The 23,948-nt window shown below is 43.4% G+C and overlaps 1 protein-coding gene and 1 pseudogene across 2 annotated transcripts; both read right to left on the reverse strand.

Annotated features, from left to right (window-relative positions):
- Window positions 1-1,614: 1,614 nt before the first annotated feature.
- LOC143171903 (alpha-ketoglutarate dehydrogenase component 4-like) lies at window positions 1,615-17,582 on the reverse strand. Of its 2 annotated transcripts, XM_076361073.1 has the most exons (7): window positions 17,474-17,582; window positions 17,243-17,298; window positions 16,483-16,531; window positions 13,271-13,334; window positions 6,337-6,400; window positions 3,151-3,353; window positions 1,615-1,871 (listed from the first exon to the last, which is right to left on the reverse strand). In XM_076361073.1, exons 2-7 carry the CDS (start codon window positions 17,268-17,270, stop codon window positions 1,854-1,856), a joined length of 426 nt encoding a protein of 141 aa, XP_076217188.1. In that variant the 5' UTR covers window positions 17,271-17,298; window positions 17,474-17,582; the 3' UTR covers window positions 1,615-1,853. The 2 variants fall into 2 exon arrangements, with proteins under 2 accessions (XP_076217188.1, XP_076217189.1); XM_076361074.1 differs by lacking the exons at window positions 13,271-13,334; window positions 16,483-16,531; window positions 17,243-17,298; window positions 17,474-17,582 and adding an exon at window positions 7,230-7,300.
- LOC143172230 (G2/mitotic-specific cyclin-B1-like) lies at window positions 17,277-23,679 on the reverse strand (annotated as a pseudogene).
- Window positions 23,680-23,948: the final 269 nt, after the last annotated feature.

Genomic DNA, 23,948 nt, shown 5'->3' on the forward strand with positions numbered 1-23,948 from the left:
ACCAAAATTTCAAGTTACAGACCAGGTAACCCTTCAGAAACTCAGAAATGTAGTAAGGCTGAAGCTAGTCTGTCTTCTTGGAGGAAAAAAAAAGTATTAAAGACGACTTAACTGGATCATTTAAACAAAACACTCTAGAAACAAAATCTTCCCCCATTACCCATTAAGTCGGTCAAAAAAATCATTAGGTAGGTCAAGAGCAACCAGACACTTGATCACACAGTGGGAAAATATTCTGACGCTCACCTTTTTAATAGCAACAATTTGGTTGGTGTTCTTAACCCTTGCTTTATAGACAGTAGCAAACTAAGGAGAGAGAGAGGCTCGTGTGACTACAGGGGCATGCAAGTCGCGTGCCAGCGCAGCCTCGTCGGAGGCTCGGACATTGCCACGGCAGACACAGCTCCCGAGCCACCGAACCCAGCTCCTCGGGCTGGAGAGGTGCCCGCGCCACGGCCTTCTCTCAGGAGGAGACCATGAAATCCTGGTGTCAGCACGGTGGTGGGGGACAACCTGCCTCCCTCAGCCGCCTCCCCCGCACCCTATAACTGCAGTATCACCCCGCCTCGCAGCAGGGCCCCACCGCTGCGTCCGGAAGGCGAGACGGAGCCAGGCCAGCCCACGGGCCGAGCAGAGGCCGCCAGAGCCAGCGCCGCTGCGGGCAGCTGGGCTCCCCTCCACCACGGCCCCTCCAGTCACAAGAGGACCGTCACCAGAGCCGCTTGACCATCCCTCACAGAGCGGCCGGGCCCGGCCGACCCCTCAGAGGGGATCCCCGCACCTGGCGGGCCGAGGGAAGCTGAGGAGCTCTGCATACACCAACCTGTCCCTCCCCCAAGAAGTCAAGTTTCTCATAGCGCTTGGCGCGCGCTCACACACCCATCGCTGCCGGGGCGGGAGGGGAAGAGGGGGAGAGAGGGAGAGGCGCGCGCGCGCGCGCGCGCACGCCCACGCCCCGCCCCGCCCCTGGCAAACGCCGCCGGCACCACACCCCTCGCCGCCCCGCCCGCAGCTTCCCACCAGCGCCGGGCGGCGCCTCGCGAGAGCCGCCTGGCACTGTCCCCAGCTCCCGGTAACTCGTAAGAGGCGCGAAGAGGAAGAGGGCTGATGAAGCAATTGGCGCCGTTATCTCCAGTGCTGGAGGAGAGGAGGCTGGGGCACAGCCCGGGAGGGGAACACGCAGCTGCTCTTCAATACCACAGGTTACAGCACTACATAGCCCCTTGGCTGAAAGCAGCGTGACTGACGCTAAGGTGCACAGCCTGGCTCACTTCTGTCTGCCACGTGAAAGGCTGTAGTTATGGACTACGCATATTAAGGATTATGCAAATTAAGCCTAGAGATCAGGTATATTGTGGACTTCTAACTGTAATTGGACCCAAAGGACTCTCTTCTGAAACAGTTAATAATTTAAATAATCCCAGAGCAACCTATTTTTATTTTTTCCCAACCTCAGATCTGATATTCAGTTGTATAACTACTAAGAACAATCACACAGTCCTAATAATCTTTGAGAATACTTCAGTGTTCCTTTCCTGCCCATAAAATCATTCTTGATGAGACATCTGAATCTTTTTAAATAGAAAAAGAAAACAACTCGGTTCTATTGGCAAGTTTGCAAATGGCTAATTAGAAAAATATTTTAATGGTGTAGATATCAAATGCTAGTTAGATTTTCCAATGATGGCTTTCTCAATCATAAATTAATATATAGTGTGTTGTGTCAACCTTCTCACCCTTCATATGGGTTTTTATTAAAGCTATTAGTATACAATCATAATATTAAGGAAATGCATTTATTGTGAATACAATACTTCATTCTTCAACAGTGGCAAACAAACTATCTTCCATGCTTATTCTGGACCTCCACGCTGTAAAATAAAAGCAGACAGTTAAATATATTCCACTAAAAGAATGGGAAATGGAGATCAAATCTTTTTCACTGTTCTAGATTAACAGAGTTCTAGTTTTAATTTCTGATTTAGACATTGATTTTTAATTTATATAAGAACATGCATGGAGTGTCAAAGTATCAGCATCTACCTATAACAGCTCCATTTTTTTCAGGGGAGAATACAAAAAGATCAACACCTGCAACTTATAATTATAGCTGCTTCCAATTCTCCCACTCTGAAGAAACCTGACTCTTACTCACTTTAGAAAGGTCTGATAAACACAGCAGTAGTAAACAAAAGTTTTAGAATTATTTTCACTGCCCAAATTCCAAAGTGCAAAGTAAAAACAAAGCCAAGGTCAGCCATTACAATCTTTATGAGAAATCAGAAAAGTACTCAATTCATTATTTTGCCAACAAAATTATTTTACAACTTACTTCACCATTAGAAAATTTATGCTAGAGGTCAAGAAGTGTATTACTATGGAAAATAATTTTATTTCTAATTATAATACCCTACTGATATACATGCAGGAAAACTGATTTCCTCTACTAACATGATCACATTGTAGGTATCCTTATCATTTAACAAAGCTATGTAAGTGTCTCTTCATTTCAAACTCACACCCATCTCTCCAGTTCTTCAAATTTTGTGCATTCTCCCTTTTTAAGCATCAGTGTTTACAACTGAAAATTGTTACAGAACAAAAGTAGGTTTTTCTTGCTTTTCATGTACAATGCCATATTTGCAAATATTGCAGAAAATATTTATATCACGTTTAATAAAATGTTTCCACTACTAGAAATACAAGAGTTAACTTACTAATAAATAACTTATAAAAACTAGTTTGAGAAATATTTTGGACTTCAGTCACCTGGTAATAGCCTTTGTCGGTCTAAGAACAGACTCTTGTGCTCCTGTCCAGCATATTCAAATTACATATTAAACAGCTGTTACAAAACAGGTAGTAACTGTGATTAATGTAGGCTATGACTATCGCTAGCTATCTGCATGTCTGTTTTAAGTCTGTATCTCTCTAATCAGCGATACCACAAGCTACTAATTAGTGAGAGTTGGGTACCTTGTGTATTAAGATTTTGTAGTTTGGGTATTGTGCATCAAAGCTGTGAAAACTCCAAGTATACACTTACCAAGAATTACAATGTAATACCATATTTTAAACTTTGAAGAAGGTGTAGAAATAAGATAAATGCTAGGTAAATACAGACAATACACACCAATAAATGAAACTTACTTGAATATATTCAGTCTCTTCATCTGACATAAGTTTCCTTCTGTATTTCTGAGGTAAGGTTCTTGCTAATTCAGAAGTGTCTGGTATACCTTGTACTCTAATAACAGGTGACATATTTTGAAATGCCGGTGATCTGCCTCCTACAGACTCCTGTGCTTTTGAAGCATCAAGAGATGGCACACTTGCTTGTAGAGATTCCTGTACTGAAACCCAAATTGCAAAACCATTTACAGAAATATAACAAGACTGTAAAATTAATTAATGAGCAGCCAATAAAAGTTACCAGTTATTGACCATTTTCTTCATTATAACAAATACTTAAAAGAATCAAAAGATACTTTACTTCTCACAAGCTGTTTTTATTGTCGTTAAATATACCAAGAACACAGTGAAAAAATTCTGAAAGTAAAAGAAAGCATATTTGAGTGGCAGAAATACTGATGTGGAAACAGAAGATAAATCAGCATATATCCTAAACAAAGGCTTTTTCACTGGGAAGCTGTACTTGCAGAAAAAGCATAAAGTATTATTAAATGTGTGTGCGGAGGGGGTTATGTAGAAAGATAACTAAGATAAATAACTAACATCCACTAAGATGATGCTTTTTGTTTACTGCAACTGTAAAGACAGACGAGTGAAAGAGGTAGAGGCTTACAGAAAAATAAAGCTCACAATTATGACATACCACAACATGCAATACAATGCTGTACCCATTTTTAATATTACAAAAATGGCATCATATAAAATTATGTTAATGATGTGGAGAATTAACCCCACATATTGGGCATCAGCAATCAAAATGAAATACAGAGACCAAGGAGTGCGTGAAGTACTGTACAGGTGAGGGCCAGGAACTAGGCTTAAGAAATTCACATCAGAGAAGTTGCCTTGAGTTTAAGGATAGGAGAACCGATGACAAAAGGGCTGTGTTATCAAAGTCAGCACTGAAATAATTTTGAACCTTAGGTCTGTCCCACCACAGCTGATCTTGCAGTGGAAACACACAATTACCCCACCAGGCAGGACTGAGTCTTATAGCAATATGTTTACTTCAGAAGCACTTAGGCCTCTGTATATAAGATTAAAACACCTGATAAAGCAGAATGCTTCCACAGGAAGTCCCTCCCAGTGCTCCTGGAAAAATGAGCAAGACAAATGCAACATCTAAACAGCTGGGACAGAGGGACTATATAATTATAAAATAAGCAGCATCAACACTGAGCAGATCTGGATGAGTCAAAGAATGCAAGGAGTTAAAATGCCACAGCGTTGCCTGCTTCTCTCCCCCCTGCCTCCAACAAGATCAATGAGGACAAAGGAGAGGAGCCAGTTTTAGCCATAGTGAGTCTGAGTTAATTGCATGACAGGGATGTCAAACACCTGCAGCAATGTGTTTTTTGGTAAAAAAAAACAAAACAAAACACACCATTGAGAGGCATATTCAGAAGTTCTCAGTCAGAAGACTGTATCTGAAAGTTGCAAGTTGATCAGGTGGTTCAGGAACAAAGGAAGGTCCCAAACAGAGTAAGGAGGAAGAGAACCCAACAGAAAGAGCACAATCTGAACAGGGGGCATGCCATTAAGCTGAAATTTTAAAATTTAAGAGCAGGAGGCAAAGGGAACAGAAGATGAAAACAGAAGAAAACAACACACATGATAATAGTTTTGGCTAGTAATGACTACAAAGTATTTTTGTTTCAAGAAGTAACACAGCTTATATATGAAAAACAAGAAACAGTTTCTCCAAATTTGTTTTATATACCACATAAATGTTTAGAGATTTGCCTAAGATTTTCCTCTATTGTATGCCTTAAAGTCTGGAGTGTAGTTGGAATAGAAGCATTAGCCAATGAAAAACCTGAAGTAAAGACTCAAAAATACCCGACCTAATACTGCTGTTGCTTAAGCTCAGATACAGTCCCTACTAGTTTTCCCTTCCCTGTTTGAGACCATCATGTTGCAGTAGTAATATGATAATAGAATTTGGCTGGCCTTTCAAGCACTCACATCTCTAAAAGTATAGTCTTGATCTGCAGAGCTCTGTTTAGCTATGTAGAAGCAGTCTGGTACGGTGAAACAGTTATTGCTACAGCGTTCAAGCAAAATGAGGTAGATTGCAATTTACTAGTGAGGCGACAGAAATCAATTAAGGTAGAAAAGTCTAACATGCTTAAAATATATAGTCACAAAAATCTAATGCAAAGATAAACATGAGCTAAGTAACATGTTTTTAAGCCTTTGAGAAAGCAATTCACTGGCACGAGAGGTGGTGCAATTGGCTGAACTGGGCACAAGATACAAAATTCTGACTGAAAGTTATCGCAGAAAATAGTTCCTGAAGAATTCACAGGTAAGTCAGAAGTGGCACTGATGTGCACTATAGATACTTTGCAATGTTAATGGATAAACTAAACTTAAAGCTAAATGTGATAATGCTGTGGCAAATATGTGGTACGGTATCATTTCTAAACAAGTGAGAATAACAACAGAGCTTCTTAAAACATCTACTACTTTAGTTTCAAATGCTTTATTGACTCAAAAGGAATATTAAAACAACATACAGCTCATTAATTTTGATGTCTAAATGTAACAGTATTGGGGTTCCTATAAATATAAACATAGCTATAGGTATAGAAATTAATGTCAAAGATTGCAATGAAGTTAATTTTTTCTCAGCGTTAATTAGTAGCACAAGGAAACACTTCTTAAAATGTACAGTGGGATGGCGCGCTCAGCTATAATCAGGGTTTTAAATACCACAGACATTGCACACTCCAATTAGGAAAAGAAAGGATGAGGAAAATGCAACATCATTTCTGCAAATATCACCGAATACCTAAGGCTGCTTCAGATTGACTTGGGCACTATCACTTCAGGCAAATATTAGTATTTGCAAAAATGGGACTTTGTATATAAGTAGGAAAACAACACTGGAAATCTTCATGAATCTGCTTCGAGCAAGAAATAAAGACATGCATGTATTATGTATATTCCCACAGTTGTATAGAGTCTGAAAAGGAAGAGTCAAAGAGTTGCCTTCAAACTAAAACAACTACGGTTCAGAAACCCTGCTCAAAATCAGTTGAGTCGCATAGTCGAAGCAGAAAAATTGTGTGCTGGTTCTTATATAAAACAGTTAATGCAAAGAAATGTGGTGCAAGTTGTATCTATAGATGAAATACTTACTTTTAGGTCTGGGACTACTTTTTCTGTCCGGGAACTTAATTAACGGAGTATGTGGCTTGACTACCTAGAACAAGACAAGATAATAGGAGAAACAGGGAAAATAAAATATATTTCTAGACAAACATTAACTTTACAATAATAAAATGGAACATACAACATATTAAACAACTGTCCTGGTTTCGGCTGGGATAGAATTCTATACTGCTGCTTTGTGCACCACCACTCTGATAAACTTACTACTTAAGTTCTATTTTTACCGAAGGAGAAATTTCACCTTTAAAGGCATTCCTCCACCCTAGTGTCCAGAACAGGAATAAGCGTTCTCTTCCTTTTCTCACAGCAATCAGTGTGTATGCAGAAATAGCTACCACAGTAGCATAAATGGAATGATAAAGTTTTAGCACGTGGAATTGCTAGCTGTGCTCTGCCTGTACGTGTTTCTTCAGCTGGCTGGATAGGATTGACTAGTTCCATTAAGAAAAAACCTATAAATTATAAAGCCTAGTATTCAAAGCCACTCTGCTTATTTTTGAAACGTGTCTTTTCAAGACGACTCCATGTTTCACCTTCACCTTGAAGGGAAGAGGGATGACTTAGAAAGGAGATGCTGGCTAGCGCCCTCCCCTCTTGAACAGCACATAAAAGGGGCAGTCCGCAGGCTGCCCGGTAGCATCCTTTGGTACCAGGAGAACCAGGCACCGGAATCAAATGACCGGCGCCACCGGGCCGGCCCCGCCGCATGCTTCTTCCGCCGTGCCAAGGACACCGGCCTCTCTGGCGGCGCCTCGGGCCTCGGCCACCTCAGGCCCCAGCGGCCGCGCGCGAGGCCCGCCACGCGCGCCGGGCTCCCGGCCCCAGCCACCGCAGCCGCCCCCCAGGCCGCGCGCCGTTACCTGAACAACCCTAGTGGCGGCCGCCATCTTACTGCCCATGGTGACGCCGCAGCGCCCTACGGCCTGCGCCTGAGGAGCACCAGGCCACGCCCACTACGGGCAGGGCCCGGAAGGAGGAGTGTCGGAGGCAGTGGATAATACAAATACAACAAAATACAGGGGCAACGCATTAAAAGTAAAAAACCGCTTCAAGTAGCTCTCGCGTTTTATTTGAACTCGATCAAGACACGGCCAATCCACCGATTAAAAGCTGACACTCACTTATAAAGAGTGCAAACGTTTTTATTTAACATTACTGTGGTGGGTTGACCTTGGCTAGACACCAGATGCCCACCAAGCCGCTCTATCACTCCCCCTCCTCAGCTGGACAGGGGAGAGAAAATATAACAAAAGGCTCATGAGGTCGAGATAAGGACAGGGAGAGATCACTCACCCATTACCGTCACAGACAAAAGAGACTCAACTCAGGGAAAATTAATTTATTTTATTACCAATCAAAAAGTCAGAGTAGGGTAATGAGAAATAAAACCATATCTTAAAACACCTTCCCCCCACCCCTCCCCTTCTTCCCAGGCTCAACTTCACTCCCGATTTCTCTACCTCCCCCCCCCACCCCGAGCAGCAGAGGGACGGGGAATGGGGGGTTGTGGTCAGTTTAATCACATCTCTACCACTCCTTCCTCCTCACTCTCTTCCCCTGCTCCAGCATGGGGTCCCACCCACAGGAGACAGTCCCTCCACAAACTTCTCCAACATGCAGTTCTTCATGAACTGTTCCAGCATAGGCCCTTTCCACAGGGTGCAGTCCTTCAGGAACAGACTGCTCCAGCATGGGTCCCCCATGGGGTCACAAATCCTGCAAGGAGCCTGCTCCAGTGTGTGCTCCTCTCCACAGGGTCACAGCCTCCTTCGGATGCATGCACCTGCTCCACCATGGGGTCCTCCATGGGCTGCAGGGAGACAGCCTGCCTCACCATGGTCTTCACCACAGGCTGGAGGGGAAGCTCTGCTCTGGCACCTGGAGCACCTCCTCCCCCTCCTTCACTGACCTTGGTGTCTGCAGGGTTGTTTCTCTCACATATTCTCACTCCTCTCTCCCAGCTGCTGTTGCACAGCAGTTTTTCCCCTTCTTTAAATACATTATCATAGAGGCCCTACCACCATCACTGATTGGCTCAGCTTTGGCCAGCAGCGGGTCCATCTTGGAGCCAGCTGGCATTGGCTCTATCAGACATGGGGGAAGCTTCTGGCATCTTCTCACAGAAGCCACCCCTGTAGCCCCCCCCACTACCAAAACCTTGCCACACAAACTCAATACAATTACACACTAGGATTTAGTCAATTTTCTTCAAACATGAAGGCAAAATGCAACTGTCAATGTAAAAATACATTTAAAATACTGCTTAGCTGCATAGTTAACAGGATGAAGTCACCTCTTCCATTTTATCTACATTTTCTCTAGGGTTGTCATTTTGCCATGTAGGACAGCATCTACAGGTTGCACCTACTCCTGGATGCTTTGCTTAACTAATCACCATATAGCACAGGCACAAGTGATAGTTACAATTAAGATTATAAACTTTTCAGTGTTTAAAAATTATACATAATGCTTTAATATAAAAAGGCAAAAAACAAACACTGACTTAACTAAGTTTTCCAGTTTGGCTTTCTACAGGGGCAGAGCAGGGTCATGGATCCTGTCTGAGCTCTGCAGCCTCCTCCCCAGGGCTTGCTGGTACCCAGAGGAGGAACTGTGCTGGGGTACTTCTCCCTCCCAGAAGGGAGGACAGAAATTGTAGAGCCTTGGCTGAAGCCCACTTTTACATAAAAGCTCGAAATATATAGATTATTATTCTTTCTTGTGTTATTGATGCCTTTCAGGGGGAAATGAGCTCTTGGGACAGGACAGCTATGAAGTGGCTCTTCAGTTAGTTTTATCAGCTATGCTACCTGTTTGAACATTTGTTTTGTATCAGGAATTAAATTTCACTTCAAAGAGTTGCATGGCCACATTCTGAGTCTCTAGAGAGAACAACTTCCAGAAAGGTTAAATTTTCAGATTCTTAAAGTGTGCTTTCATGATGCATATTAATCTATATCAAGTTTAATATATTGATTACATACACTGTATAAAATTAAACATCATTTCTCCTGACTCACAGAAGAGACTTTTTTTCAAGCTGCAGAACAATTGCCTTTAAAGATGGATCTTCTGCCCAGTTAACTCTGCTTCCGATTATGATATTCTATGAGAAAAAGATTATTGGTTAAAAAAAGCTTTTAAAAGGGATTATTCCTATTAAAAATCTCTCAAAAGCTGTGTTTTTTAATTTTTAATTTGGAAGCCCTTTAAATTCACAGCAGTGTTTGAAATGGGTGGGATGGGGGGAGAGAAGAAAGGGAAGTATTGGTTTAGATCCTATTGTCAATACATAGGCAAAAAAAAAGTGGTGCTTTGAATTTTCTAGAGGTGCTGGCACACCATCCCTATTTTAAATATAGAATTTAGAGGAATATTTTTTTTTTTAAACACATGAAATAAAGTTCGCCTCAAACACAAGATAACACAGTTTCTAACATTCTCACCTTGCCATTATGGATTGAAAATGGGAATTATTAAATTTAACCGAAGATTTGTTTTACTTACAGCTCAGAAGATTTCAGGAATACAAAACAGAAGATAGATTCCTGGAATCTAACCCAAAACCCACCGAAATGTTTAATTTCTCATTCTCAATTTGAGATGTAACATTGTTATCAATGCAAACTAGTAGTAGACACAGTATGCAACACAATCATGTGTCTCTTTCTGTCCTTGAAATTCTTCTGATCATCCAAATTCAAAGAATGGTTATATCCTGTCTCCTACCTGAAGTCCTCCAATATGTTCTCTCTTTTCCCCAGTCTAAATTTTAATAAGCTTTGTGTACGCTTAACTGGGATTTCATAAACCCATTCACAAGCACTGCAATTGCAATTCACTGTGCCTCCCACCTTTGTACTTAAAGTCACTGATCTGTGGGGTCAGGCGAAGGAAGCCAGGACAAGTCACACAGCAAGAGGCAGAGTACCAGACTGCAGCACAGCATACGTGACCTTTAGTAGAGACCCTCTGAGCACAGGATGCTGCAGGAGGCCCTTCCTCCCCATTTAAATCATGAGGTTTTCTTCCTCACTTTGTGTGACCCCAAACTCCAGATGACCTGCCAGCCAGCTGCATGGATACAGGCTAGTCAGCAGCATCTGCTAAGTGGGTAACCAAGAGGGTGAAGGCTACACTGCTGAACATTTTTGGAGACTGGCCTTGGCCACAGGTGAAGGCTTTTACAACACTGCAGTAGGTGAAACAGAGAAGTGCATGTGGTCAGAAGCAGCAGTCTGGCTCACTGGTATCATGGGATTAAGACCTACTTATTTTTCCTAACCATGAGATTGGGAAACTGATTTGAGGGATGTAGGGGTGACTCTCAGTGTAAGGAAATATAGCCACTGCCGTGACAGACATTCTCTTAGAAGATGCGTTATTTTTGTACCTTTAAGGCAACAAAGAAATAGAGATAGATTGATAGACTGTTTCTAAACTCCATAAATAATTTCAAAGAAGTCTGTGATGATTTCATACTTTTAGCCTTTAAAACAATAAAGTTTTCTTTTCATACAGTAGTTTTTCCATTACCATCATTACTTAAGGATTTTAGAAAACAATTTTGTTTGAAGTTACTTTTACTATACAGTATCTTATCTTGACTGTAATGCAAAACTGCAAACTTGCTTCAAAAGCTATGGACACATTACCTGGAATAAGTTTTGAATTAATATAGTCATCTCTTTGTAAGTTATTACATATCTTCTCTAGCATTTCATCCACTTCCATACTCACTAGTTCCTTCTTTTATTTTTTCATCATGGTATGAATTTGCAGTAGTTTCTGTCATCCAGCTTGTTTTAGTACTGTTCCATTATCAGGAAAATAAAGCATTAAGAAGTAGTTTGGTGAGCAGTAGAACTAAAAGATATGCTTTTTCCTCACAGACATCTAAAGCACTTCCATTGCAATAACCCTAACTTCTCACTCCATCCCTTTCCTCTGATATACCTCAAGATATTCCTTTCACACAAGGGACAACACGTGCTGTGGCTACCTGGTATCAATGTAGATCAACTAGTTCCCGGCTACTAGCAAAACAGGAAGTACTTTGTATGCTGTCTGCATTTCCAACAGACATGGACAGTAATTTGAACTTCTCTCCTACACCCCATCTTTGTTTGTCACAACTATTATAGTCAGATATGTTTAAGACCTTTTTCCCTTTTTAAAATTTGATTGAAACCAAGTTCTAAAGTCATACAAGGGACATATGGACAACGCCAGTGACTATTACTAGTTTTTATAGGAAACTAGACTAAAAACTATTTAGGGACAGTTCATACATTGAAAGAATGCTGACACAGCATTCCTTCCCTTATTTCTGAAGATATTAGGGTGCTCATTTTTCCTATGAAGACAAATATTTCATTGTGCTTGTTCATTACTTTCAACATATACACCACTTCCTATGCATGAAACAAACAATTAACAGTTGTTAAAACTGTTGGCAAACCTGGCCATATGACAGTAGGAGTATTCAAAAAACATTTACCTTAAATTCTGAAGAGTGACTTCAAATCTAAATTTGACCCACTCCAATAAGTATACTGAATACCAACATAATATATTATTACACAAGTTCTTTGTAAGTAAATCCCCTCCTCTATTCTACAAACATTTCAACAAAGGTGCAAGCTGACAAAAAAAATCCTTTAGGTGTTGTAGGACTGATTTAAATTACTAAGTGAGGTGTAATTTGCTGGGGAGCTTACACTGAATAATAAAACATCACCACATTCCTTCTGAGTATCTTCTTGCATCTCTTGTTGTCTATGTGAGCATGAGACTGACACATTAGAACACCAGCTCATTTTTACAGTACTTCTGTTGTGGTTTAACCCCAGCCAGCAACTAAGCACCACACAGCTGCTTGCTCACTCCCCCCCAGTGGGATGGGGGAGAGAATCAGAAGGGTAAAAGTGGGAAAACTCATGGGTTGAGATAAAGACAGTTTAATAGGTAAAGCAAAAGCCACGCATGCAAGCAAAGCAAAGCAAGGAATTCATTCACTCCTTCCCATCAGCAGGCAGGTATTTAGAGCCATCTCCAGGAAAGCAGGGCTCCATCATGAATAATGGTTACTTGGGAAGACAAACGCCATGACTACTAACATCCCCCCCTTCCTCCTCCTTCCCTCAGCTTTATATGCTGAGCATGATATCACATGGCATGGAATATCTCCTTGGTCAGCCGGGGTCAGCTGTCCCAGCCATGCCCCCTCCCAACCTCCTGTGCACCCCCAGCACAGTGTGAGAAGCAGAAGCAGCCTTGACTCTGTATAAGCACTGCTCAGCAATAACTAAAACATCCCTGTATTATCAACACTGTTTTCAGCACAAATCCAAAACGTAGCCCCACACCAGCCACTACAAAGAAAATCAACTCTACCCCAGCCAAAACCAGCACAACTTCACTCTTTTCAGAAGTTTTATAACTGTATTAAGAGTTTCGTAGTTACTTCAGATGTAAATTAATATTGCTACAAGAAGCACTTTAAAATAGGAACTGTACATTCAAATATAAAACAAAGTCAATATAACTAACACACAGAGTCTTTTTCCTTTTAATGTTGTTCAATTTCTGTTCCATCTCACATGCTTGCTGAAAGGAAAAAAGAGTATTTCCTAGACTCTTGTCTCCAATAAATATTGATAGATGCTAATTCAATCCACAAAAGCAGTTAAGGGCAGCTCTAGAAGCAAACTTTCTTACATATTCACACTTTAAGTAATCACTTCAATAATTTTAACACCAGTAGAAAACACACCCTTTGGGCCACATATTTAGCTTCAAATGACTTGCGCATTCCTGTTACTTTCAAACCACGCCCCCCTGCCCGTATTGAGGTTGGCAGACCTGCACAACCACAACAGAAGCTACAACTGACATTTACCTGCTGAGATTCAAGTATTGCAGTGCTGAGTATTATTATGTGTTTAATAGTTTCCAAGATCAGCCTAAGGAAGGAAACACAGTTGCATACCTTAAGACCATTAATAAGTGTCAACAGCATAAATGTTAATCCAAATAACTTTGGTTAAAAACAAACAAAAAAACACCACCATTTCCCCTAACACCAAAATAAAGCTTTTTTTTTTTTTTAAAGTTACACCCTTTCTTTTTTACAGTTATCATACTAAGTATTGTTGTAGGGGCCAAATAGTCTCCTTATTTCCCCTCTCAGTTTCCCTAATGTTTCAGTTACATTTGTCTAACATTTCAAATCATAGAGCTTGGGAGGCATCAAGGAAGCCAAGACACCTGAGAATGGCTAGCAATTGGAGCTCCTGAATTCCGGCCTGCATCAGGAACACCATGGAGATGCACTGTTTTCAGCTGTATTTACGTCAGAAATTAAAATTTCTCATATTACACTTGAAATGCATGCATCCATTAATATTGTACAGGATATTAAAAGTTCATTTTAAACATGTTTGAAACCTTCAATTCTTTTGAAAAAGACATTAAGCTCCCACATGATTAATTAATGAAGGCAGCAAAACAGAGGCAAGGCTCTGTTACAAGCCCATTAATACGTGCTCAGCTATTACAAATGCAGGTAATCAATGCATTAAAGACAAAAACCCTCTTAACTACAAACAGTTCTCACTAGTGAATCAAAAATTATGATCTCTGTAATCAAAAGGTTGGTTAATTCAGAGCCCAGATGTAAATCCACCCTGGGTATAAGTAGTCTGATCATGCTGATTCTAGCCAGAAGGTGGACTATATATAATCCAATCAAAGCCAGAAAAAGAAAGATTGCTCTTTAAAAAGGTACAATGAAATAATGTAGAAGTGTGTCACATGAAACTGTGTCAAGTCCTTTCCTTTCTAGCCATCCTTTCCCCAAAAACACCTTACCATGAGTCATTATCATTTTGTTTCATTTTATTTCTCAGGGCATCCATAAGCTGGATCCTGCATAGTGTGGGGAAAAAACATAACCGATAAGAAACTGAGAAGTGAATTTAGATAAATATCGGAAGAGATATTTCCAAGGTTCTGTTTATGTTCACTTTCACATTGGAATTCTACATATAAAAACTCAGTACTTTTAAAATATCACACTTCTTAAATAATGGGGCTTAACTCTCAAGACAAGGAAGGCACTGTATTGGGGTTGCGTGGCAAGGTTTTGGTAGCAGGGGGGGCTACAGGGGTGGCTTCTGTGAGAAGATGTCCAATACAGCCAGTGCCAGCCAGCTCCAAGATGGACCCGCCACTGACCAAAGCTGAGCCAATCAGCAATGGTGGTAGTGCCTCTGTGATAACATATTTAAGACGGGGAAAAAAAACTGCAGCAGAAAAAAGGCAGTGAAGAGAGGAGTGACACCAAGGTCAGTGAAGGAGGGGGAGGAGGTGCTCCAGGTACCAGAGCAGAGATTCCCCTGCAGCCCATAGTGAAGACCATGGTGAGGCAGGCTGTCCCCTGGTCCACAGTGGAGCAGATATCCACCTGCAGCCCATGGAGGACCCCATGCCAGAGCAGGTGGATGTGCCCAAAGGAGGCTGTGACCCTGTGGAGAGCCTGCACTGGAGCTTGCTCCTGGCAAGACCTGCGACCCCGTGGAGAGAGGAGCCCATGCTGGAGCAGGTTTGCTGGCAGGACTTGTGACCCCGTGGGGGACCCACGCTGGAGCAGTTCGAGAACTGCAGCCCGTGGGAAGGGCCCATGTCGGAGAAATTCATGGAGAACTGTCTCCTGTGGGTGGGACCCCATGCTGAAGCAGGGGAAGAGGGTGAGGAGTCCACCCCCTGAGGAGAAAGGAGCGGCAGAGATAACACATGATGAACTGACCACAACCCCCATTCCCCATCCCCCTGCGCCGCTTGGGGGAAGGAGGTAGAGAAAATCAGGAGTGAAGTTGATCCTGGGAAGAAGGGAGGGGTGGGGGGAAGGTGTTTTAAGATTTGTTCTTATTTATCATTATCCTACTCTGATTTGATTGGCAATAAATTAATTTCCCCAAGTTGAGTCTGTTTTGCCCCGATGGTAAAATTGCTGAGTGATCTCCCTGTCCTTATCTCGACCCATGAGCCTTTCATCGTATTTTTTCTCCACCTGTCCAGCTGAGGAGGGGGAGTGATAGAGCAGCTTGGTGGGCACCTGGCAACCAGCCAGGGTCAACCCACCACAGGCATATCAATGATTATTTGTAAGAGTGACAATGCATTTTTCTCTTGCCAAACATACTGAGACACCATTAAATCCCAGAGTCTACAGAAGGGACGGTGGGAATTCAAATGAACAGCCATATAACACAGGAGACATAACACCTACCAACTTTCACCTTTTCACTGGCATTTATAAAATACTGCCAAGAACCAATTTATACAGTCAGACTTTCACAATTTTGCAGGACCTTTGGGGTTTGCACATTTCAACTTGTGATTTTTTTTGTTGCTCTCTATGGTATCTCCATCTTCATTCCTACTGGTTCGATGGTACTAAAACATCTCATATTTGTAGTACACACTATATCACTTTGAAATCCTATTTTAATCAGAATTATGCATACATGCATGCATGTGTGCATGCATGAACAAACAGGAAACCTCCAAATAAACAGGAAGAAAAATCTATCTTTGCAAGACTAATGTCTTGTTTTGGAAAGAGACTGTTACTTTCTCCATTTCTCTTTCCAAATCTTCCGCAGTACTAAAAATAAACCAACCAAAAACAAAACACCAACCAAAAGAAAACAGTGTGAAAAGAACAAAAAGTATAAAAGTAACGTCACATTTTTAACTTGCTCTCTGCATGCCTGAAGTAAGAATTTTTCCTGCAAACCACAGATTATTCAGGCCAGGAATATTTTAGCATATGGAACTATGTTAGTGAATTCTAGCCATCACCAGGTTTGCAAATTTAGAAACCACATCAAATACTGAACTATATTAGGAGACTGAGTAAAATATTTCTTCCCCATATTTTCCTCTTAATTTCCTTTATTTTCACCAGACTCCTGCAAAGTACTGAACATTAATCCAGAGTTTTTACTAAAAAGGAGTAACTAGAAGAGAATCTCCAAGCTCAGTTCCCAAACTTTCTCCTCTTTATTTTAAAATACATCAAAAGTTTGAAATTATCAAATAACATACCTCTTGATAAGCTTTTCTTCAATGGCATGATCAGGGTAGCTTTCTTGACCTGCAAAGCAAGAACATCACTAAAATAGCACAACAGACTTTTAAATACAATCTATAGAGCATAAAGGATAAGTAGTTTGACAGCTATACTAACAAGGTATTTCTTATTCCTACCTCCACACCTCATCATCTCTTCCACTGTTAGTGAGACTACACTATCAATCAACTGTATCAGAGAAATAATTAGGCTTTAAAATATTTCCATTTAGTACTTTTTAGACATGCCAGAGCTGGCTCACAGCATTGCTCTATATATGCAACTCGCTGGTTCAGTAGAAGACATAGATAACACAAACACAATGAGAACAAGAACAAGAAGAAACACCTTAAATCAGTATTGCTGCCAAACACTGCATTGTAAGGCTTCAGCCCCAGTGATCAGATTCCTGAAAGCCATCATCACAACTTCAGCTTTGTCAGAGCGTTAGAGGGATCTAAAGTGAATATCCAAGAGGAGAAAGGGCAGCGGGCAATACTCATATGGCAGTTTTGTAAGCTCTCAAACATGTCTACAGGAGCTGTCTAGAAAATGCAATAAGATGCTCAGCCAAGAAAAACATTTCATTGTTATAACAACCACTTTTGGTAAATTAAAAAAAGATTTTAAATGTATACATTAGTCATGCCACATTCTTTATTGCTGTGATATCACATCCCATTAAGAGAAAGCACAGGGAGTTGTTGGAGGAAATTAGAGTAGGGAGAAGCTTACTAGCATGAACTGCGGCGCTGCACTCCATGAGCTGCTACTTCATCTGTTTCCTCAGACTAGAGGAGAGGCAAAGTGAAAACAGTCAGACTCAGCACCGCGGCCCAGGAAAGCAGGCGCTGAGGGGGCCCTGCCATGGCCACCGCCCCTCACACCCACCCCAGCGGCTCCCCCCCGCCCCGCTCTCCTGAGCCGCCGACACTCCAGCGGCTCCCCGCCCTTCTCAGCACTGACCAGAGCAGCACGAGGACGTCCAATTTCGCCTCTGGCTCGTCCGGCAGCTCGGCCTCTGCCACAGCACCCAGCTCCCGCTGCAGCTGCTCCATGGCTGCGCCTTCAAACATCCCGCGCGCGCTCCTCAGCAGCGCAGCCGACGATTGCTTCCACCTGGAAGGACAGGGCTCCCCAGCAGCCCACGCGCTTCCAGCCAATCCCGGGCCTCTTCCTCTGTATCGGCCTTTCGGCGCTCGGCCGCTAGGTGGGAGGCGATGACAGCAATAACCGTTTCCTTACGAAACGGTCCCCAAAGTGGGTCCAAAACCGCACCGGGTAGCGAGGGGGGACAGCCCCAGACCTACCTTGTGACAGTTAGGCCTAAATCAAAGCCCTGTGTTAATCACCTCGTGTCAAAGGTCACCAAAAGGACATTTGTTAGTTGCTGAGCTTATTCCCCACCAAGCCCTCCCAGTAAAAAAACCCTTGACATGTAGTAGGCACAAGAAGGGAACAAGGCAGCCCCTTCTTTCAGGTATTTTTCAGATAAAGAACAGAAGGGAAGCTGGAGTACAGTTAAATATTTGTAACAAGGGCAAAAAATGGGGAGGGGGTAGGCAAAGAACAATTATCACTTCTAAGTGAAGGCAAATACAGCTCTCTGACTAGTATTTTACTAGAGGTATAGCTGATAGTATATTTTTGTTAATAACCTACAATAAATATTAATAGAGCTGCACTCTAACTGTGGAACTTAGAATTTAACTAATCTGGCAGCAGCAGCTAGATCTGCTACCACATTTAGTGGAGCCTATGCCACACTCCTGCCTGTACACCTACCTGGAGGCTCAGCAACTCTGAAGAGCTAACCCCAGAGCTTGCATAACACTTCTCAACACTATTCACAGCCTCTATAGAGAGGCCTCAGCTGTAGGGGAAAAGAGTCAACTGTACTATCACAAAGAACAAAGATGACAGCACTGGAGTAAAAGGTAAAAAGTGCTTTATTAAAAGCCTGAAACACACAGATACATTATGTACACAGTGGCACATAGTGCCAACATTCTGCTTGAGTTCATGTAGAAGTTTAACGCTTTGGCCAGAGGTTTTGCTAGATTGTGTGACAGTGGAGTTCAGCTGTGCAAAGGTTCTTATCTTGGCATTTTTTGCAGACAATCAAGAACAAATATGCCAGCAGCAAAGAGATAAGCTCAATTAATTTCACCCTGTTCATAAACTTACACTACCCCAGCTCATCTGAGGCTTAGTAGACAGGCCAAGCCAGTTCTAGCACCCAAGACCAGATCATGGCTGGCTCATGCCACTTTGGCAAGATAGAGATCTTCAGCTGAAGTGAGCAGGTCTGATACAAATCTAATACCAGTGATTTAAGTCACAGCTAAGCTAACTTGAAAAAAAAGAAAACATGCATTGACACTTGACCACATATATTCCCCACCTGCACCATGAAATTCCAATGATGTGCTTGGTAAGGCCCTGATTCACAAAAGTTATGTTCTTTGCCATGTGCTGCGTAACTAGGTCACTCTCAGTGTAAGATGTAGCATTGCAGAGTTGGTGTCTAAAAGGAAGGGAAGTTATTAGACAAGCCTATAGAACGATCCAAGTTCATTAGATTCTTTGTCTTCTATTGGGCTCAGGCAGTTGCAGTCTCCTTTCTAACAAGGGAGGGTTAACAGTTACTGCCCTACTTCTGTCCCCTTGTAACGGGCCAAGGGGAGACAAGAACACGCTGAGATACCATGAGGGAAGAGGCGGCACACACTTAGCCCAGAGCAGCCTTTTAAGCTGGTACACAGACACACCAAGTCCCAAACTAGGAGGTGGTCTGACAAGCATGACTTACCCACTCTCTTCCATCGAGGACTTTCAGAGCCAAACAGGAAGCAGCAGCTGCAGTCTTGGATGGAGGGAAGCAAGCCATTTCATAGTCCACAATAGACAACTCTATCAGGTACTTGACCAGAATGTGCTGTTCCAAGTCCACCTGTAGTAAGTCAGAGTTGAGCCTTGGAGATAGCAAATACAAGAGCATCCCATCAAGCCTTTGTTTAGTCAAGCAGGAAGAAATACTTCCTTAGCAAACATTTTCAGAGCTATAGGCTTGAAATTCAAGTGGCTTAATCAGAGCCATATTAGGCTGCTCACAATGTAGGACTACTTCTTTCAATGGCAGTCTAGCAGTCACCTGCAGTACTAGGCAGGCATTTTAACTCTGGTTTTGGCTGGGTTAAGTTCATGTGACCGAAAATAGACAAACAAGACCTGCTTCTACATGGGAGACTGCTCAGTTGCTAAACAGTTGCAATACTTAAAAGTTTTGAACCATTTTAACAAGCTGCCACAGTCAAGTGTTACATCTTCCAGATACTGCTTATAGTAACACCCATTTTCAGCATTACCTCTGCAATCTTTGAAGCCCTCTTTAGGGAGCTTAGAGGAAGAGGGTGACCCAGATCAAAGTCCAGTGCTCGCAGGATCTTCATCTCCATCTGGTAGATCTAGGACTTTGTGTAAGCATGATCAGTTACAAAGGCAAAGTCTCCAATTTCTGGGGGATACATCTCTTCATATTTGCTGGCAATGAACATAGCTGTGACACCAACCAGCTGCAACAGCAGTGGAAATAGCATTGTCCTGTAGTAAGCAGCAGTAGAGATTCGTTTATCTGAATGATTTGGCTCAGAACACAGACTTTCAAGGTAGCCAATGTAAGGTTTGTTCTATGACAGGATGTTTATACTGGCATATACAGAATAACTGTACATCTGTTACCTCTATTAGCATCTGCAGGGGTATTAGAAGGCTTTGAGATCAATTCAGGGAGAGAAGCAAGCAGTTTTGATATATCAAGCCACTGTTCATAGTTGAGAGGGTTATATGGTGCATGCAATTCAATATCAAATGCCCTTTGTTGGTCAACTGTATTTTGTTAAGAGTAACAAGTCTAACCACATATGGTGTTATTGATCAGTACTCATTGTGCTTTAGCTTAGGGTAAAAAACATCACCTGACACTGGGCAAGAGACACTCACCTGCAGGAAGCGATCAATGATAGCAACCATCATGTACATAATCTCCTACAGGAGTCTGAATTTTATGTGTACTTGCACAAGCCAGTCTATTAGTATGGCACACATATTCCCAGTGATTTCCTGGCCTGCCAGGTATTTGAGTCTGACAGCTTGTTTTTCTCATGGAAGGAACAGGGTTAGTAGATCTAGTCACTTAGCTCAAGCATCTGCAATGCCTAGCCTCTGTTGCACCTTAAGGCTTATTGAGGAGTTCAGTACAAGCATACCCCATAGATGTAGGCCACAGGGCATAAGGTTTCTTCATTTACTAGAGATGGGCTAAAGAGAGCGCGATACTAGTACTACCAGTTGATTGGTCTAACAACCAACATCTATTTATGTTATCAGCTCAGTTTACTGTGGTATTTTCAGTTGAGGAATCACCAATTAGTGCATCCTGAAAATCCATAGGTAAAAGTGAATACCAGCTCCAAACCATCCCTATAATAAGTTCACTGTAATTGTCAGCAGAAGATCCCCCTGCAGTTCTGAACTACTCCTACCAACCTCAAGATCTCTCGGGTAGTTGTAGATGTCCTTCACATATTCACTGCAGAGATTTGGGTCAGTACCATCTTCTACATCTACGTCCTTCACATCAAGCAAGACATCAGAAAAAGCCTGACACAGCATGTCCTCGAACAGGGCACATCCAGACATCTCCATGGGGGTTAAAGACAGAGACTCCAACTACAGGGAAACTCAGGATCAGCTCGGGCAGCACCTCTGCAGGCCAAGCGAAGGCTCCCACGGCGCAAGCTGCACCAGCACCCAGCAGCCCCACAGTGTGGGAGCACTGCAGGGGCTCATAACCCCTGTTTCAGGGGCACCAAGTGAGGCTGTACTCCCCGCTCAGCCCCAACCTCGGTGCAAGGTTAGCACAGACCAGGGTTGGGAAGGGGGCACCCAACCCCAGGGAGACTGCAGGCAGGCAGGCTCTAGTTGGGGCTCCGCGGCGGCCCTCAGTGCCTTCCTGGGCACCACCTTCTCCAGGGGGACGGTGCCCAGCGCCCAGCTCCCACCCGCAGTCCCCCGCGCCGCGGTTGCCGAGGTCCCCCAGGGCAATGCGGGGGTACAGACCCGCCTTGGCCGCCACTGCCGCCCTGCGCTTGGCAGCAGACAAGCTGCTCTTCGCCGCGGTATCGGCCGCCGCCCGGGTGTGCTGCGGGGAGAGATGGTCAGCTGCACCGTAACGGGTGATCAAGCGGGGGGGGAGGGGTGTGACAGACCGTGTGTGCACCCCACAAGGAGTAAGATTAGAGGGGGTACCTGAAGATTGCATGGCTGCATCTCCCCTCAGAAACTGGAGAGTTAGAGGAGGGGAACCGGGGGGAGAGTTGCACGCCCCCCCCCCCCCCCCAAACCAGTGGGTTGAAGGGGAGGAGCTAGGGAAAGGGTTGCGCGGCTGCACCCCACGGAACCAGAGGGTTAGAGGTGCGGACCTGGGGGGTTTGTATAACTGCAACCCCTCCCCCGGGTCCCCTCCAATTCTCAGGTTTAGGGGGGACCAAGGAGGGGTGACCCAGGAGAAGCGCACACACACACACCACCCCCTACCAAGGGGAAATTGGTGGAAGAATTCAGGAGCGTTGCCCTGCTGCACCCCTCTCTCTCTCTCTCTCCCCCTGAACCTAGAAGGTTTGTGGGGGGGTGAGTGGAGGAAAGAAGGGAAGGGAAGGGAAAAAAGGGAACAGGGCGCGAGAGGGCCGCACAGCCGCCTCTTCCCCACCCCGCCGCTGCTACAGGTTTAGGCGAGCAGCGAGCCTTAGCCAGGCCACAGCGTGCCTCCCCCCCGCAGCATGACACCCCGCTCCCCAGCCACCCCCTCCCCTACGTGACAGTAAGGCCCCACCAGGCCACTCTGCCTAGCCCACACCTACCCTGGTGACCGTGAGAGCCACAGCGGAGGGAATTAATAAGAACAGTGCAGAACCCAACCTAGCCGCCGCGGGTTTAAACCACGCACCCACTGCCGCTCATTGGCCGCCCGCTGCCTCCCTATTGGCTGCCGACGGGCCCTCCCCCTGCGTTACCGTGGCGACCAGAGCCGGACTGCTCTGGGCATTCGAAAAGGAGGCGGGGTTCCGGCCGCGACCATCTGCTGTTCCCGCTCCGCGCGGCGGGGTGGTGACCCAGCTCGTGCGCGCCTCTGAAGCGATTTCGGGCTCTTCCCCTCACGGGGGTTCCGGCCTCCACGAGAGCGCGCGGTCCATCCGCGCAGTCTCTCCTGGGCCAGCAGCATATACTACCATCTTTGTAGTATTTCATGGATTCCAGTTGCCGAATCATAGAATCATAGAATCATTGAGGTTGGAAAAGACCTCTAAGATCATCGAGTCCAACCGTAGATCATCGAGTCCAACCGTATCATTGCAAGGACATCCTGAAATCCTGTACTGAGGCCAGAAGTGTTGAAAATAAACTTCCTTTTCCACTTGGACAGTTAGGTTGTTTACACCAGCATCTTTCAGAATCACTGTAACCTGAATATAACAGTACGGTTAACATTAGTATTATACTTTATATGCATCTAACAATAACTTACAGTATTCTAGCTCTGAAATATTGCAGATTAAAAATACCATCATAAAGAATTCAATTTTCTGGAAAGTGAAGGCTATCTTCAGAGGGTATGGCTTTGCAACTTCTGCATAACTGGTAATTCTCAGTGCCTTGCATAAGGAAATAAATATCTTTTTAAGGAAGAGAAAAACCGAAGACAGATAGATATTAGTAAGCCAGTTATAAACCCACGATTAGCATCCAGATATCCCTACTTCCCATTTACTACGTGTTTTGCAGCATGAAATCAACCTCCTACTCCTTTTCTCAGAGCAGATGTAGTGCCACTTTCAACAGAGTGAGTGAGGAAAAAAAACACCACCTTTTTTTTTTGTTTTGGCAGACATTTTAGCAAAAAACTCTTTATATAAGTAATTTGAAGCTAGCAGGCAAGGGGAAGTACAGCATTAGAGACCAGCTCTGAGACATTAACTAATAGCTGCAAAAATGATCACAAACATCAGCTTCAAACTTCAGTCTATGATTGAAATAGGACTACAGAGTATGAAATGAAGACACTAGGGTCTAAAAACCTTGCACCTTACCTGCTGTCCAATTCTCTTTTCCATCACATCTGATACCACTTGCACATGTATTGTACCTGCCACAACACTCGCAGAGTGACACCAAAAATGAGGATCTCTGTAGGATATGACTCCCTCTATTTTTTTAATCTATAAAGAAATTACATTAGCAAAAATTAATTTAAGAACACATTTAAACTTGTGCATGTACATGGATATTGGTGGCAAATATTTCACAGGAAAATGAAGCTGTAGAGCAAAGCAGATTTCCAGCTAAGTTGTATACAGAAATACGTAGTATTGTGTCCTGGTTT

The sequence above is a fragment of the Aptenodytes patagonicus genome, chromosome W (assembly GCF_965638725.1).
Source record: "Aptenodytes patagonicus chromosome W, bAptPat1.pri.cur, whole genome shotgun sequence".
NCBI classification, from domain to species: Eukaryota; Metazoa; Chordata; class Aves; order Sphenisciformes; family Spheniscidae; genus Aptenodytes; species Aptenodytes patagonicus.